The following is a 17,587-nucleotide window of genomic DNA, read 5'->3' on the forward strand; positions in this document are numbered from 1 at the left end:
AGTCACAGAAGTCACAGAAGAGCACTCATGTAGGACATTTAGATATAGTAGCTCAGACAATGTTCAAACAACCCTGGAGCAAGCTGGATAGTCACCATTTTACTGCTAAGAAGCTTAAGTGACTTGTTTTAGTTGCAAGATGGAACCCACACTTGAACTCAGGTCTTTTGGCTCCAGAATCCTGGGCAATTCCATTCTGCCACACTCTCAGGAGAATAAAGGGTGGGGAGAGACTGGGAGGAAGAGCAAAAGGGCAAGAGAGTACATTATTCATTCTAAATACATTGATAACGCCTGACTGCAAATCCATTTGCAAAGGGGGGTCAAGACCTTTGATGATGTGATGAGACCACATGGAGGATGTACTTGAATGAATGTGGATATAATTTTGCTCATTTTACCATAATATACTATAGCATTAGTCTTCTGTGGCTGCTGTACCAAAATACCATACACTGGATGGCTTAAACCAACAGAAATTTATTCTCTCACATTCTGGAGGCCAGATGTCCAACATCAGCATCACTGGGCTGAAATCAAGTTAGCAGGACCACACTCTTTCTGGAGGTTCTAGAGAAGAATCCATTTTTTGCCTCTTCTTGCTTCAGGTGGCTACCAGCATTCCCTGGCGCACGGCCACTCAATCTCTGCATCCATGGTCACATTGTCTTCTCTTTTTCTATCTGTTTCATATCTCCTTCTGTCTCTCTTTTATAAGGACACTTTTGGTTGCATTTTGTGCTTCCCAGATAATCCAGGATTATCTCCACAACTCAAGACCCTTAATTTAAACACATCTACAGATACAACATTTATAGATTCCAGGGATTAAGACCTGATATATTTGGGTGGCCCACCACAACACATTTCTACATTTTCCCTGTCTATCCCTGTATCCTGTATCCTGTAACATCATTTGTTATTACAAAGTAATAGGTGTTATAGAAAATCAGAATATACAGATAAAAGAAGAAAACTTAAAATTGCCCCCCAAGAGATAAGTATTGTTAATATTTTGGTGCCTCTCTCTACAGTTTTTCTCAATGAATACACATTTACATAAAGGTTTCATTAAATTTTTAAAAAATCCAGCTGCTAGCACAGCCCCTGATCCCACTTCAGAGAAGCCCACCCCACAAGTTGGAAAATGTTGTTACTCCATAGAAAAATCAGAATGTAGAAATATACTTAGGGCAAAACTTAGCTACCCCTCTATGTCAGATGAGTTAATTTCAGAGTGCTCTGTCTGAAGTGAGAAGTTACATAACATAAGAAGTTCATGGTAGATTGTGTAAATATGGGGAAAGAGTACGCAAGCATGTTTTTCTCAAGAGACGGGCCAAGGAGATTTCTCCATTTCGGGAGCTGAGTGTAAACTGACTTCCTGGAGTTTGTGACCACAAGCTCAGAATGTGTGTGTGCGGGTGGGAGCCTGTGACTCTTCAGAGTAGGGAGGCTGCCCCATGCAGCTTCAGTGGGGTGGACTGATGGTGGCGGTCCATTTGCTCTGTGCTTATCTTGCCCGGGACTCTGGTGACTGAGAGTTTGCATTTGCAAGAATGCTCCTGGGATCCGAGGTACGGATGGTAAGCATGACTTTGACTACAGTAGCAATAAACTTTAACTAACCAAACCAGCTCATTTCATTTCTCTCTCTTTCTTGCTCGGTTAATTATTAAAATTAATACAATTAAATGTTCAAAAATCTTTGTTTTCATTTTAAGCTATAGAATAAATAAACTAACAGCAAGAGGATTCATATATTGTGAATAAACAGGAAACAAATGAGTAATTCCTTTCCTGATATGAAGTTCCAGCTCCTGCATCTTCAAGTTCAAGTTTTACTTCTTTCTCTGGCTACTTGTACTTACACTCATCTTGCTTGTGTCCAAACCATTCTTACTATGCTTTGAAGAAAAAAAAAAAAGAAAAGAAAAAAGAACTTGTCAGTGTTTGCCCTTCTCTTACAGTCTCATGCCACAGAACAGGAAGGCTTCAGATCTATAGGAACACCAGCCTTTGCTGTGAAACAGAAAGCCAATAAAAAGAAACTTTATTTTAAAAACGTCGTTTGATCCACCAAGAAGAGGGCAACTTGATTGCTCAGCCAGGTACTGTGGGGAGAAAGAATGGGATTTTTAGTGGGTTTTGGGACCAAATATTAAAATTTGGATTTACATTCATTTAAAGTTTGTGTCGGGGGTATGAAAGCCTTAACACTGAAGAATGCGGTTTTGCATGGCTGACTGGCTTTGCTTTCACGGAGAATTTTAGGTGTGGTTAGTCTGGTCTGCTGGGATTTCATCGGGTTCTTCAGAACTGATGTTTGAATGCACATTAAGTCATTAAGTCAAAGGGATGCACTTGTGCTTGCTGTGAGACAAAGAGAGGGAAAAGACTTTGAAAATACTTTTTGGCCTTATAGAAATGAATCCTACTCTCGTTTGTGAGGCTATTGTTAGAGCTGCAGAAGGTCAGACCTGAAAAGACCTAGGGGCACTGCTTAGTCCATCCACTCCCCTGAATTACTAGAAGGCTGATATCTGGACAGAGAAGTGAAGGGAACCGCCATTCACCCTATTGTTAGGGTCTTCACAGACTTTCGGTTAATCCTTATGACTCTGGAGTAGAGAGGTGGCAAATGTGGAAAGAAGTCAAGTGACTTGCTGCAGGTCACGCAGCTGTCTACACAAGTAGGACAGAACCCTGTCTCCTGTCACTGTTCTTTTAACAGCTCAGCGCACTTCTAGAATACTAATTGTGTTCATCTGCTCAGGCTACCATAACAAAATACCACAGCCCGGGTGGCTTAAAAAACAGAAAGTTATTTTCTCACAGTTCTGGAGGCCAGAAGTCCAAGGTCAAAGTTGCGGCAGGTGTAGCTTCTCCTCTGCAGCTGTCCTTGGCTTGCAGATGGCTGCCTTCTCCCTGTGTCCTCCCAGGACGATCTCTCTTTGGGGCATGCATCTCTGGGGTCTCTGTGCGTCTAATCTACTCCTCTTGAAAGGACACCAGGCAGATTGCTTTTGGGCCCACCCTAAAGGCCTCATTTTAATTTAATTGCATCTTTAAAGGCCCCCCCAAGTACAGTCACATTTTGAGGTACTGGGGGGTTAGGGCTTCAACATGTGGATTTGGGTGGAACACAATTCAGCCCATAATAGTAACAATAATAAGTGAGATTGCTGGAGTCTGTTGGAGATCTTAGACCTTCTAGTTTAGAGCCCTTTTACTAGAAAGGGAGACAGATAATGCCCACTGGCCATGTCTGTCTCAACTGCTTTCTCGGTGAATCTTCACAACAGTCTTAGGCAGTAGGTATTATTCATGTCAGTGTTTCAGATGAAGAAAGCAAGACTCAGGAAGGGTACCATCTAATTAGCAGCAGAATGAGGCTTTGAATTCAGGACTGCAATGACGAAGCTCACACACATTTTCCACTTTTGTGTGCTGCCTCTCTGCTCCCATTATATATATATAAATTTCTCTCATTTGTTGTAGGCATGACTCCATAGATGTGGGTTTTATGGTCCTGAAGAACTCTAGTTCTCTAAGGAACGCATGTAACTATTTTGAAGAAATATTCATTTTTTAGAATTAGTTCTAAAAATTATTTTCCAAAGCACAAATATAGGAAAAGGACTTCTTCCACGTGACTCAATTATTCACTGGACATCTTGCTTAAGAGTGGGGGTGGGGAAGGTGTTCAGAGCCATAGCCACCGTCTAGGGGAGAAAACTGGCCACAGCCTTGTCCTTTATGCCAGTGGGTAACTGACAGTAGACTACCTGAGTTTCAGATTACAGGATGATTTTATTCTTGAGAGCAACTAGGAACTAGTCACCGATCTCTGACTTTGTTCCCTGATCTAGTCACAGACGTCTTCTCTGTGGGTAGGAAGACTATTCAGTATCCAAACGGAATATGAATTTTGAGCATCTTCAGAATCAGCTGAGATTCCTGCTTGATGATCCATGTAGCAATTTTAATTTATTATTATAGCAGACAAAGTGACTGGAGGGCTAACTCTGGGATTGGTTTATTCAGTTTGCATGTGAATATAAACAACTTCTCAGCTCCTTCCTCTATCTTCTTCCTCTTTTTTCTGTTCTCACTTAAGCTCTGACCCAGTCAAGGAAGGTCTGATTCCTCCCATTTTTAGGGGAGTGGGTGGAAAGGGAGGAAAGAAACTCAAGTAGCTGCTATTCTTTCCATGTACCAGTCACCATCCCTTGATTGAGGACTCTCAGCCCGTCAGTGGTAGAGCTGGAATTTGAACTCAATCTTGGCACTCACTGAGTTGTCCCAGTCTTCATTTTCAGACTCTTTACCCCATGGCTCCTTCCCTCTGCTGCTTCATCTGCTTGCATAATAAGAAATTCATCTGACATCACTACCCAGTGCCAGGATGCAGAAATAACTGAAACATGAAAAAAGACAGTGCATTCCGAGAGTTTTAATTCTATTTTGCTTTTTTAGAATATACTAATTGTAACACACTTAAATTGATATCATGACCTGCTAATGAGTTCACCAGTTTAAAAAACTGCCCTAGAAAATGCTCTTTCTTCCTCTGACAGCTTTTCTTGCTTGTCTCATCTCTGAAAGCCTCAGAGCCTCTGGCTCATCACACAGACACGCTGGGGCCCAGTTCTTTGGTACCCCATCCATTAGCCATTTAAGAAGAAGTTTCATTTAAATCTCATTTATTTGTCCAGTGATACAAAGCTTGGCCCTAAAAGCATGACTGTTTGTATCTTGGCTCGGTATACCGAGCGTATTTGACATTTAAATAAATCATTTCGAACACCTCCTTCCTTTATATAATTGTATTTTCAATAATAATCATATAACAAAGTTAACAATAGTAATGGCTAGGAAAGAAACTCAGACAGTGACAATTTTCTTTTCTTCTTAAATTTTAATTGTGGTAAAATGCATGTAGCATGAAATTTACCATCTTAACCATTTTCAAGTGTATAGCTCAGTAGCAGTAGGTGTATTCACATTGTTGTACAATCTCCAGAACTTCTGCATCTTGCAAAATTGAAAGTCTGTATCCATTAAGCAGCAGTTCCTCATTTTCTCTTCCTCATAGCCCCTGGGTGACCACCATTCTATTTTCTGTTTCTATGAATTTGGCTATTCTAGATATTTAATATAAGTTAAAACATACAGTATTCATCTTTTTCTGACTAGCGTATTTCACTTAGCACAATGTCTTCAAGTTTCGTCCATATGGTAGCTTATGACAGGACTTCCTTCCTTAAAACTGAATAATATTCCGTCATATATATATATATGTATATATATATATCACATCTTGTTTATCCATTCATCCACTGATTATCACTTGGGTTGCTGCTACCTTTTGACTGTCATGAATAATGCTACTATGAATACAGATGTACAAATATCTCTTCAAGACCTTGCTTTAAATTTTTTGGGTATTTCCCGAAAGTGAAACTGTGGGATCATACAGTAATTCTATTTTAAATTTTCTGAAGAACTATATTCTATAACAGCTGCACCATTTTACATTCCTACCAAAGTGCAGAGTTCCAGTCTCTCCACATCCTTGCCAACATTTGTTATTCTCTGTTTTTGTTTTTAATAGCAGTCATTCTAATGGGTTCGAGGTGATATCTCATTGTGGTTTTGATCTGCATTTCCCTAGTGATTAGTGATATTAAGCATCTTTTCATGTGCTTGTTGGCCATTTGTGTATCTTCTTTGGAGACATGTCTATTTAAATTCTTTGTCCATTTTTGAATCTGGTGTTGTTTTATAGTAACAATTTTATTTTATTGAACTTCATGTCTGTATAATCATGCAGTAAAATAAATAAATAAATAGAGTAAATATCACAGTATAAAAAGGGAAAAACTTATTCTTACATATTAGTCCAGCATAGTAATAATTAATAATACACTTTCTCAATCCTTACCTTCTGCAACTTTGTCAATGACTTTAGCAAACTGATCATTTTGCATATTTGTGTTCAATAGACAGTCTTGCCAGAATTGTCAATATATCTTTGATCACAGTTGAAGAAGACTTTTTAAAAATTTTAATTTCAAAAAGTTTCTTTCACATGAGGTATCAAATAAAAAATAGTTATTAAGTCTTAAACATAAGGATAAGTTTAACAGAAATTCATAAATATTCTATTTCACATTATATCCAGAACTTGATTGATTTTACTACAATCTATGCCCTTGCCTTTTCACTTGGGAATTGATTCTAATGACTTTTAAATGTCTCTTTAGTAAATTAAATAAACACTCCCTCAGGTGTAAAGCTAGCAGAGGATACAGTGGGGCAATTCCCTCTCCTGGGTCAGTTGGGCTCTGTTAATATCCCAGTAGGTGAGACTCTGATAAAGTAATTGATGCTGAGGTCAGGCATTGTGAGGAAATATAGAATGTTCTGGGCATATTTCGAAATGATTACTTTCTCCCTCCCCTTGCTGGAAGCAAGAGTATTTTTCTCTGCTCTTCACTATGAGAATTTGCTAGGGCTCCTGGAGGTAAAACTCACACAAGCATGGGGGTCTTCCTAAGACTGGCCCCTCCTGGTGATTTCATCTGTCAGACTTGTCCACACTGACCCTCTAGGAATTCGTCAATTAATTTACGGTTTCCTACCTGGATACTGGTCCCTCACAGGAGTGTCTGCTCCTTGTGGGCTTTCTGCTCCAATAAGTAGTGATTTTGTAGCTGCCTGTCTCTTCCATTTGGGGGCAGCAGTTTGCCCTGTGACTTCAATTCTCTGATAGATATAAGAGTTGTTCATTTTCAGTTTATTCAGCTTTTTACTTGATGTTAGGATGGAGTTACAACTTCCCTGCCTGCCAGACCAGAAATCAGAAGCCAAAAAAATTTTTTTAAATAGAAATTAATAAACTTATTTTAAAATTTATATGGAAATGCAAACAATTCTGAAAAAGAGGAAAATTAAAGAATTTAAACTACCAGATTTCAAGACTTACTATAAGGATAGAATAAACAAGACAGTGTGATATTGGCATAAGGATAGACATAAATCAGTGGAAGAGAATAGAGTCCAGAAGTAGATTCATAAATTCAATGAGTAAAAGATATTCTTCCTAACCAATCATGATTGAAAAACTGGTATGCCTGTGAGGAAAAGATGAACCTCAACTCCTTATCTAACATCATAAACAAAAATTAGCTCAAAATGGATCAATGGCCTAAATGTAAAAGCTAAAACTATAAAACCTCTAGAAGAAAACTTAGTTGAAAATTTTTGTGACTCAGGATAACAATGATTTTGTAGACAGGACACAAATAGCATAAATCAGAGAGGAAAAAAATTAGTAAGTTGGACTTCATAAAAATGAAAATGTTTTGCTCTTTAAAAGATGCAAAAGAATAAAAAGCAAACCATTGTATTAATCATGTTTTCATTTTCTATATTTTATGATGTTTTGATATCTTGGGGCTTTGCTGGCCAGAAGAGACTGCCCCTACCAGGGCTAGCTAATTCCTAGGGAAAAAAAAAAAAAACTACCTATGAATGTGACTTTTATATATCTAAACCAACCGATTCAAAGACCCTATCCCCAATCACCAACTTTATTGAACTCTCGCACACCAAGCCAATATTTCCCCTGCCCTAAATCTCTCCTGGGCCACCCTTATAGCTTAGAGTCTGCTGAAATTACTCAAACTATCCAATCTTAAAGTAGTTCAAACACGCCTACTCTGCCTCATCCATTCCTTCCTATGATAACCATTTAGAGGCTCCGGGCTAAGCTTTCTCCTTTTCTGCCTCCTGATCAACTCTGGTTCTTTCCTATGAGGCCCCAGGTGGCCCTGTGTGACACAGCAGGCCCTCCTCGGGAACTGTAAGTAATAAAACTTTCACTGGTATTGACCTTTCCATTTTGTCACTCAGTTCTTTCGATAAATTAAATCCCAGGAACAATCAAAACCACCACAGATGATGAGAAACTAGTCACAATACATATATCTGACAAAAAAACTTGCATCTTGAATCTATGAAAAACTCTTAAAAGTCAATAATGAAAAGACAACCCAATTTGTAGAATAGACAAAAGATTTGTCCAGACACTTCACAAAAGATTTATAAATGAACAATAAAATACGTGAAAAGATGCTCAACATCATTAGAAATCAAGAAAATGAAAATTAAAACTATAAAATGAGATACCACTAACCACTCATTAGAATGACTAAAGTTAAAAAGACAGATAATGCCAAATGCTGGAACTTTCGATTTTATCTGCTGGTAGGCATGATATAACCACTTTGAAAAACAGTTTGGCACTATCTATAAAATTAACATACATTCACCATATGACCCAGAAATTCCATTTCTATGTATTTACCTAGTAGAAATGAAAACATATGTCCACAAAGATACTTACATGAATGTTCATAGAAGCTTTATTCATGATAGCCAAAAAACTGGAAACAAATCAAACGTCCATCAACAGGAGAACTGGTAAGCAGATCGATCTGTTCCTACAATGAAATAATGCTCAGCCATAAAAAGGACTGAATTACCAACACCTGCAAACAAAGCAAATCTCAAAAGCATGATAGTAAGTGAAAGGAACCAGACAAGAGTACATACTACATTTGTCCACTTACATGAACTTCTAGAACAGGCTAAACCAATTTATATTTAAAGAATTCAGATCAGTGGTTGCTTTGATGGGGAATAGGAGGAACGAACTATAAAGAGGCATAAGGGAAATTTCCACAGTGATGGGAATATCTAAATCCTAACAAGGGTATTACCAACTTGGGTGTATATATTTGTCAAAGCTCTTTGCATGTTATTCCATGTAAATTATACCTCAATGAAACTGATTTTTTAAATGAGGCAGTTTAATACTTAACTGATATAGAAAGGTCTCAAAAATATAGTATATGAAAAAAAACAGATGTCAAACGTTATGTATAGCTATTTTTTTTAGTGTGGAAGAAAAGAATAAATATGAAAGTGACAATGGTTGCTGCCTGATAGTTTCTGGTTCTGTTTTGTTGGTTTTACAGAATAAGGAAACATTTTAGAGAAAGAGGACAATATTGGAGTCATTTTTGACCTGTCTATTTGGAAATAATATTGTCTATTGAGATATAGAAAATTGGAAAGCTTTTATTCAGAACAAGTAAGTATACTGGAAATAAAATCTACCTGATTATGTAGTGTATTACCAAAACTGGATGATGTTGAACGGAAAATCAGTTCATGCCTTCCTCTGATCAGTTATATGTGGAATTCCCATCAAATATTCTTCCGTGGTTTTGAGAATTCAGTTATGAAAATGGCAGCCTGTGATAAATGGCAGAACTACAGATAGGCTACGACTTTCACAAAGAGTAACCAGGTGTGTGTTTTAAAATATTGGCCCCCTGCCATCACCTATTCAGTCTTATCTTCCCAGTCAGATAGCAGAGAGCTATACCTGTCAAGATCATTGTGAAGAAACATGATGTAGATCTAAGTGGCAGCCAAAATGTAACTCTTGTTGTAGACTTGGTGTAGACTGTGCTATCCAATGTAATTAGTATCAGTAGCCATATGTATCTATTTAAATGTGAATTTAAATAAACAAAAATAAAATAAAATTTAAAATTCAGTTGCACATTCACACTAGCGACGTTTCAAGTGTTCAGTAGCCACATGTGTCTAATGGCTACACTACTGGGCAGAGCACATATAGAACATGTTCATCATCTTAGAAAATTCTCCTGCACAGCACTAGTCTAAACAGAGAGATTCTGATAAGAATGAATACTGAATGAATGAATGAATGAATGAGCAGCATGGTTTTCATCTAATTACTTGATAAGAGAGGAGTATGGTAGCCCACACACAGGGAGATATACATGGTTAGTAATATGAACATCCTAGAGTTACACAGCAGTGCACTTTTCAAATTTTAAAATATTTTATGTCTGTGACTTATGTGACTTTATTCAGTCTTGTTCATGAGTCTTTTAAATAGTTAAAGTGTTGGTATCTTAATTTTACAGCTGAAGAACTGTTGCCTTTGAAGGGCTAGTCTTGTGATCTTGTGGTGGTGGTCTCTAGGTCTTTCTGAGGCGACATTTCTTCAGCTGTGAAATGAAGATAGTGACTAGAACCAGACTTAGAAGTTGTCTCCATAGAGAGGATGTAGAAGCCAAGAGAACAGATGAGATCGCAGAGAGAGAGAGATGAGAATGCCTGACGGGCCATGCAGATGGGGATATGGTAACATTGCAGCTGAGGTGAGTAGCAGGGATCTGCAACAGAGAGGAAGGGGACCTGGGCTGGGGCCCTGGGGGTCTGAATGCCTGATGTGCATGCATTTCAGATGAGGGAAGCCTCGGGGCATTTGTGAGTAGACATCCACTTAGCTGAATCAAGAAAGATTTGAAAACCAGGAGCAGCCTAGCCTTGGAAGAAACTGGTGCAGACAGTGTCTGAGTGTACAACACCAGGGAGCCATGTCTCCGCACTGTCAGGGACTGCCTGGGAGAGTTAAATCTTGGACAGTCAGACACAGAGGCAGCTTCTCTAGGGAACCTCACTGTGAGAGGTAAGAGAGCTTACACTGAATACAGACAACTGTTTCGCAGTGATACTCTTCAGAAAAGATTAAATTCTAAGGGGGATAAAATGTACTACTCCTTTGAGAGGTGACAGAAGGATAATGGCTATAAATAGTAGCTAACATGTATTGAGCCATTACTTTTGTATGAAATACTATTCATGAATTCTCATTACAACTTCATAAGTAAAATACTGTTCTCAACTCCATTGTACAGATAAGGAGACAAGAGGCATTCTCAGCACCTCGCTTTAAGTTTCAGCTACAATAACAGGCTATATATCAGATTCGGGATGACATTAAAATGACATAGGGGCCCGTTAAAAATAGTTGTTGAATTTTGTTTTAAAAATTTTGGCAGATCTAGGGAGATAGCTGTCTATATATTTTGAATATATCTAAGTAGCACATTGGTAGGATACGGCTGTGTTGCCACTTAGGTAATTAAGTTCCATGTATAGGGTTTGTCTGGGTTCTATTAGCTTATATGCTATGTCTTGTTTTTGGGGTTTGGCAGGACTATCTGGTGCGTAGAGGGTAGAACTTGTGGGAGTTAAGGGGGGTTTGTTTAAGCAAGCTAATTACTTGCTTAACGTGTACGTACGTGTATGTGGGTGTACGTGGGTGTACTTAGATGTACATACGTGTACGTGGATGTATGTGGGTGTAAATTCGAACTATGTCCTGTAACCATTGACTGAATAACACCTTATGGTTTACTGATGCGGGTAAATGATGTTCATTCAAGTCCAGCTTCAATTGATTTGACTGCATCGGGGCCTCAGACAGCTATAGTGGAGTCCTTGCAAGTTACCTCCCTTAAAATTATAAAAATACCAAATGCATGACACCACAGTTATGTGTGAGCATGGGCTGATTAGTCATTGGTCCATCGAGATGTCTTATTTAAGAGGAAAGTGTGGGCAATTTTAGGTGAGATGGTCCTGAAGTAAGAACCAGATGCCTGGTAAAGTTCCGGTATAGAAACCCCCACGATTCTTACTGTTTTGGTGAGAACTGATGGTTGAATTTTTGTGATTTTTGTTAGCCAGTTGACATATATTGTTAGCTTGAAATTGGCCACAGTGGAAATACTATAACATGAAGATTGGTACATGCTATGAATTTGGGCCTTTAACCTCAGAGAGCCAGTATGTTCAACGTTTAGCAGCATGGCACCGAAATAGGTTCAAAGAGGTTTAGCAATTTGCCAAGGTTACCCAGATGGTAGCAACTAGCAGACGGTATGCAAGGCTCACTACTCGTAAGCCCAGTCTTACCACTGTGACCTCCCTTGAGGTCAAGGGACAAGATTACTTGCCTTACTTCATTACCAACGAAAAAAACATTTTGCTGACCAAGGACACTGGGGTTAGGGATGAAGGGCTTTACAGAGCTTTTCTTGAGGCCCTGAAATTCCATTTGGCATCTCCATAACTCAGGATGAGCCCAAAGGAAAAAAATTGCATGACCCTAACTCTCTGGCAACATGATGCTGATGTGCACATTTTATGTAAATAAATAAATGAGTATGTGTATTTCCACCCATTCCCCTTAGTGAATTTCATGAAGGAGAACAGTCAAGTTCTCATTCAAAGGATGGGAATGACTGTTATAAAGCAAATTGTGGACGAGCTATTTGTATGGAATGTCCTGAATCACGAAGAAGTAAACGTCATTTGCTGCGAGAAGACTGAGCAGGATGCTGCAAGAGGAATCATTCACATGATTTTGAAGAAGGGTTCAGAAGCCTGTAACCTCTTTCTGAAATCCCTTGAAAAGTGGAACTACCCTCTGTTTCAGGACTTGCGTGGTCTTAGTGAGTATCAGTTTGCTTGTGTCTGTTGTACAGATAGAATAAACCATGAAGAAGATCCAAAACCCCCATGACAGAGCCTTTTCCCCGCTCCCTCCTCATCACACTGGGTAGTGGGCTTTGGTCCTGTTAAGGAAAAGCTCAGACACTCTCAGGAATAAAACAACAACAACAACAACAACAACAACTCCCACTAAATTACTCGATGGGGAGGCCAAATGAGTAACTCCAGGGGCAGGGAATAAATTATTTTTATAATCCGACTTCAAGTCAAACTGGGTGGACAATGAAGGCACTTAAGAAGTCAATGCAGGGGGGACGGTATAGCTCAGTGGTAGAGTGTGTGCTCAGCATGCACAAGGTCCTGGGTTCAATTCCCAGTACCACCATTAAAAGAATATATATATATAATTACGCTCCCTCAAATAAAATTAAAATGCAGCCAAACAAAAAATTCACAAATGAAACAAAATATAAAAAATAAAAAAACAAGTCAATGCAGTTTTATTATTTCAGGGCTCGACACTTTCTAGGCAGAATTAAATAATACTAGCTAGTGGTGACATATTTATCTTTTTCTGCTTTTTATGAAAATGCCTGAAAACTTCCAAAATGACACATGGTGTTCAGACTTAGTTCTTAAGTAGTCTCTCTTTCTAAGCAATAATTTAAATCCACTTTAGTTATATTTCTATTATCACCTAATGTGAGAATGTGGACAGTGTGTGTGAAAATAGTAATAAGATGAATTGTACTGTTTAATAAAATAATGATAAAAAAAAGTCAATGCAGTAGTAGTTTTCAACATTCCTTAGTCTGTTTTTTATTTTTGGGGGGGAGGTGGGGAGGTTATTATATTTCTTTATGTATTTTTTAATTAACTTTTTTACTTTATTTTATTTTTTAGTGGAAGTACTGGGGATTGAACCCAGGACCTTGCACATGCTAAGCATGTACTCTACCACTGAGCTATATCCTCCCCTAACAGTCCTTAGTCTGATGAGGCCCATCTGTGGACAAATGGCCCCCTGACTGTGATTCAAGTACCATGGTGAAGAGTCTGATTGACTAAAGGAGCATGATTCTGCCTTTCATGAAATGTTTATGTAGTTCTTATTTCTTCAAATTAGTCAATTATTTCGTGATTGGTTTTAATTAATGTTTAATTAATGTCATTTCATGACAAGATTTTATGGTTAAGGCTTGATCTGCTACAAGTTACTCCTGACCATCATTCTCAGCCATAGCCCCACTTTTCTCACATAGTTTCCTTAACCCAAACTCTGGCTCCTCTGATTTCCAATCAGCTGCTATAAGATTTGGTGGTGGAAAGGAGGAAACAAGGCAAAAGGGGAAGTACGGCAAAGGGTAACAGGGAAAAGCAGAAGTAAATATTTGGAACCCTTTCTGCGAGCTCAAAAATGAGGAGAGAAATTAAAGTCACCAAGGGAAGGTTCTCAGCATCACTCTCCCTTCATCCTCCTGAACTCTAGGTTCTGGGGAGACACAGAATTTGGTCTTCTTTAACCTAACCTCTTCTCTAACAGGTCTTTTTCATCAGATGTCAGAAGACGACTTAGATGTCTTGGCTCAGGATTTAAAGGACTTTTACCATACTCCATCTTTTCTGAACTTCTATCCCCTGGGTGAAGATATTGACATTATTTTTAATTTGAAAAGAACCTTCACAGAACCTGTTCTGTGGAGGAAGGACCAACACCATCACCGTCTGGAGCAGCTGACCCTGAGTGGCCTGCTGGACACTCTTCAGAGCCCCTGTATCATCGAAGGGGAATCAGGCAAAGGGAAGTCCACTCTGCTGCAGCGAATTGCCATGCTCTGGGCCTCTGGAGAGTGTCAGGCTCTGACCAAGTTCAAATTGGTCTTCTTTCTCCGTCTGAGCAGGGCCCAGGGAGGACTCTTTGAAACCCTATGTGACCAACTCCTGGATATACCTGACACTATCAGGAAGCAGACTTTCATGGCCACGCTGCTGAAGCTGCGGCAGAGGGTTCTTTTCCTCCTTGATGGCTACAATGAATTTAAGGCCCAGAACTGCCCAGAAATCGATGCCCTGATAAAGGAAAACCACCGCTTTAAGAACACGGTCATTGTCACCACCACCACGGACTGCCTGAGGCACATCCGGCAGTTTGGTGCACTGATTGCCGAGGTGGGGGACATGACGGAGGACAGTGCCCAGGCTCTCATCCGGGAAGTGCTGATAAAAGAGCTTGCTGAGGGCTTGTTGCTCCAAATTCAGAAATTCAGGTGCTTGAGGAATCTGATGAAGACCCCTCTCTTTGTGGTCATCACATGTGCAATCCAGATGGGAGAAAGTGAGTTCCACTCTCACACACAGACCACACTGTTCCGTGCCTTCTATGATCTGCAAATAAATAAAAACAAGCACAAACGTAAAGGGGTGGCTCCCAGTGAAGTTACTCGGAGCCTGGACCACTGTGGAGACCTAGCTCTGGAGGGCGTGTTCTCCCAGAGGTTTGATTTCGAACCAGATGACTTGTCCAGCGTGAACGAGGATGTCCTACTGACAACGGGACTCCTCTGTAAATACACAGCTCAACGGTTCAAGCCAAAGTATAAATTCTTTCATAAATCTTTCCAGGAGTACACAGCAGGGTGCAGACTCAGCAGTTTACTGACCTCTGGAGAGCCAGCAGAGGTGACCAAGGGGAACAGTCACTTACAGAAAATGGTTTCCATTTCAGACATTACATCCAAGTATAGCAGCCTGCTCCTGTACACGTGTGGGTCATCTGACGAGGCCACCAGGACTGTTCTGAAACACCTTGCGTCAGTGTGTCAACACGGCAGCCTCCTCGGGCTTTCTGTCACCAAGAGGCCTCTCTGGAGGCAGGAGTCTATGCAAAATGTGAAAAGCACCACTGTGCAAGAAACACTGAAAGACAGAAACATCAACTGCTTTACAGAGTGTGGCATCAATTTATTCCATGAGAGCATGTCCACATCAACCCTGAGGGAAGAATTTGAAGCTTTCTTTCATGGTAAAAGCTTATATATCAACTCACAGAACATCCCTGATTACTTATTTGACTTCTTTGAAGACCTGCCTAATTGTGCAAGTGCTCTGGACTTCGTAAAACTGGACCTTTGCGGGGGAGCTGCAGCTTCGCTGGACAAGGCGGCAGGAGACATAAGCAGGACCCACACTCAAGAGTCCTCAGAAACCTATATTCCCAGCAGGGCTGTGTCTTTGCTCTTCAACTGGAAGCAGGAATTCAAGACCCTGGAGGTCACACTCCGGGATTTCTGCAAGTTGAATGAGCAAGATATAAAACATCTGGGGAAAATATTCAGCTCTGCTGCAAGCCTCAGATTGTGCATTAAGAGATGTACCGGCGTGGCTGGAAGCCTCAGTTCAGTCCTCAGAACCTCTGAGAACATTCATTTCCTCATAGTGGAAGCCAGTCCCCTCACCTTAGAAGACGAGCAGCATATCACATCCGTGACGAACCTGAAAACCTTGAGGATTCATGACCTACAGACTCAACGGCTGCCGGGTATTGTAAATACCAGCAGTTTAAGCTATAATCAAACCTGGCTACTTACTGTGGGAATATGAGTTATCATTTGTTTTGCTTTAAATTTTCTGATGGTTTCTACCAGGTGTCAGGACTTGGAAGGGAGGTGGGAGGGTTGGGGAGAGGGTTCGATTGTCGGGGCAAGGCTGTCAGATTGGGAAGCCCTAGGGAGGATTCCCAAGGGCTGAAGCTCTGTGGTCTGTTTGAATAGCTATATGGCGTGTATGGTAAAGAGTGTGTTTGTCTGTGTGTGGATGTGTGTACAGTTGGTTAAGCTTGTCTTCTGTGAACCCTTCCTCTTGTCAGTAACTCCATCTCTACTTAACACTCATTGCTTCCCTGCCAAGTAGCACCCCTCCTTCCTTCAAGCCTGGGAGGAAATCCAGCCTGTAAACTAATCACCTACAGAAGCTGGTGGCTAATTGCATCACTGGATTCTCATCTAGGAAGTTGCAGCACATACCCAGCCTCACCCCAACCCTGGGTATCATTCATTTTGAAAGAAGATTTTGGGAAAAGGTTTTGTCTGACATGAAGAAATTTCAGACACATACATGCTGGGTCAATCTTTCTGGGTAAAGGGGAGTTTCCCCAAATTCAAAATGACACTGAAGGTGAGTGGCTGTCTTACCTGTGTAGACCTGCCTTACCTGTGTAGATCAGCCCTGCAGCCCAGAGCAGGGGCTGCTGAGTGCTGTGAAGCTACGGGCTGGCTGGAGCCTTCCTCTACTTGACTGTAATCTGGGATTCATTTTCACCCACAAATAATTTCCCATTCGGCTCTGCCTCCCTTGTCACCCTGTAGAGGACATTTTCTATCATTTTAGGAGCCTAGAATCTTTTGCACAGATAATCTTTGCAACCTCCTACTCAGCGCAGGAGTCCCTGCTATAAGATTCTGGATAGTCACCCAGACGACATTAGACTACTTTCTGTCAGGAAGGTAACCATCTCCTCTTGATGGCTATTCCTTTGTTCTGATCTTGCAAACCAGTCACTTATGTGCTGAATTTGGCCTCCGTACAATTAAATTTTTTCTTTTTAATATTTGCCAATATTTTAATTTACTTTTTGAGTAATAGAGTCACATAGTTCAAATTATAAAACAACTACGTGAAAAGTCTCCTTCCTTTCCTTCCCCCCTAACCAAAACTCTTCTCCCTGAAGGCGTTGCCACCATTTTGAAATTGGGAGATGTCATGTGAAAATACAGGTTTCTCTTGAAAATTATGGGTTGGCAACTGCAGGCCCACATCCTCCCTTGGTAACAACTGACTAGAGCTTCATGATCTGCTCCTATGCTCTTTGGGCAAGACACATAATCTCCAGTTGGGCATAGAGCCCACCCATTCTACTTCTTGTAATAACATCATTTCCCTGGCCCTCTTTGACATTTCAGTTTGTAATCAGCACTTACTTTTTTTATAGCTAGAATCCAGTTCCCTGTCATTTATACCTAAGGTTGGTTTCTATTTTTGCCCTCCAAGTCTCTTCAGCATCCTCCTAGGTCATCTCATTCTATTGCTGAATAGCCATTGTATGGATATACCACAGTGTGTTTATATAGTCACCATTGAAACACATGTAGGTTATTTCTAGTTTGGGCAATTATAAATA

At 40.1% G+C, this 17,587-nt stretch overlaps 1 protein-coding gene across 1 annotated transcript in view; it reads left to right on the plus strand.

The window, feature by feature from the left end:
- The first annotated feature begins 1,454 nt into the window (after positions 1–1,454).
- The window catches only part of NLRC4 (NLR family CARD domain containing 4), a 32,091-nt gene continuing 15,958 nt past the window's right edge, over positions 1,455–17,587 (plus strand). The window contains 5 exon segments of the mRNA XM_072937944.1: positions 1,455–1,586; positions 1,971–2,111; positions 9,048–9,163; positions 12,150–12,410; positions 13,955–15,949. Of these exon segments, the coding sequence (XP_072794045.1) occupies position 9,163; positions 12,150–12,410; positions 13,955–15,949 (2,257 nt within the window). The 5' untranslated portion in view covers positions 1,455–1,586; positions 1,971–2,111; positions 9,048–9,162.

The sequence above is a fragment of the Vicugna pacos genome, chromosome 15, assembly GCF_048564905.1.
Source record: "Vicugna pacos chromosome 15, VicPac4, whole genome shotgun sequence".
NCBI lineage: Eukaryota > Metazoa > Chordata > Mammalia > Artiodactyla > Camelidae > Vicugna > Vicugna pacos.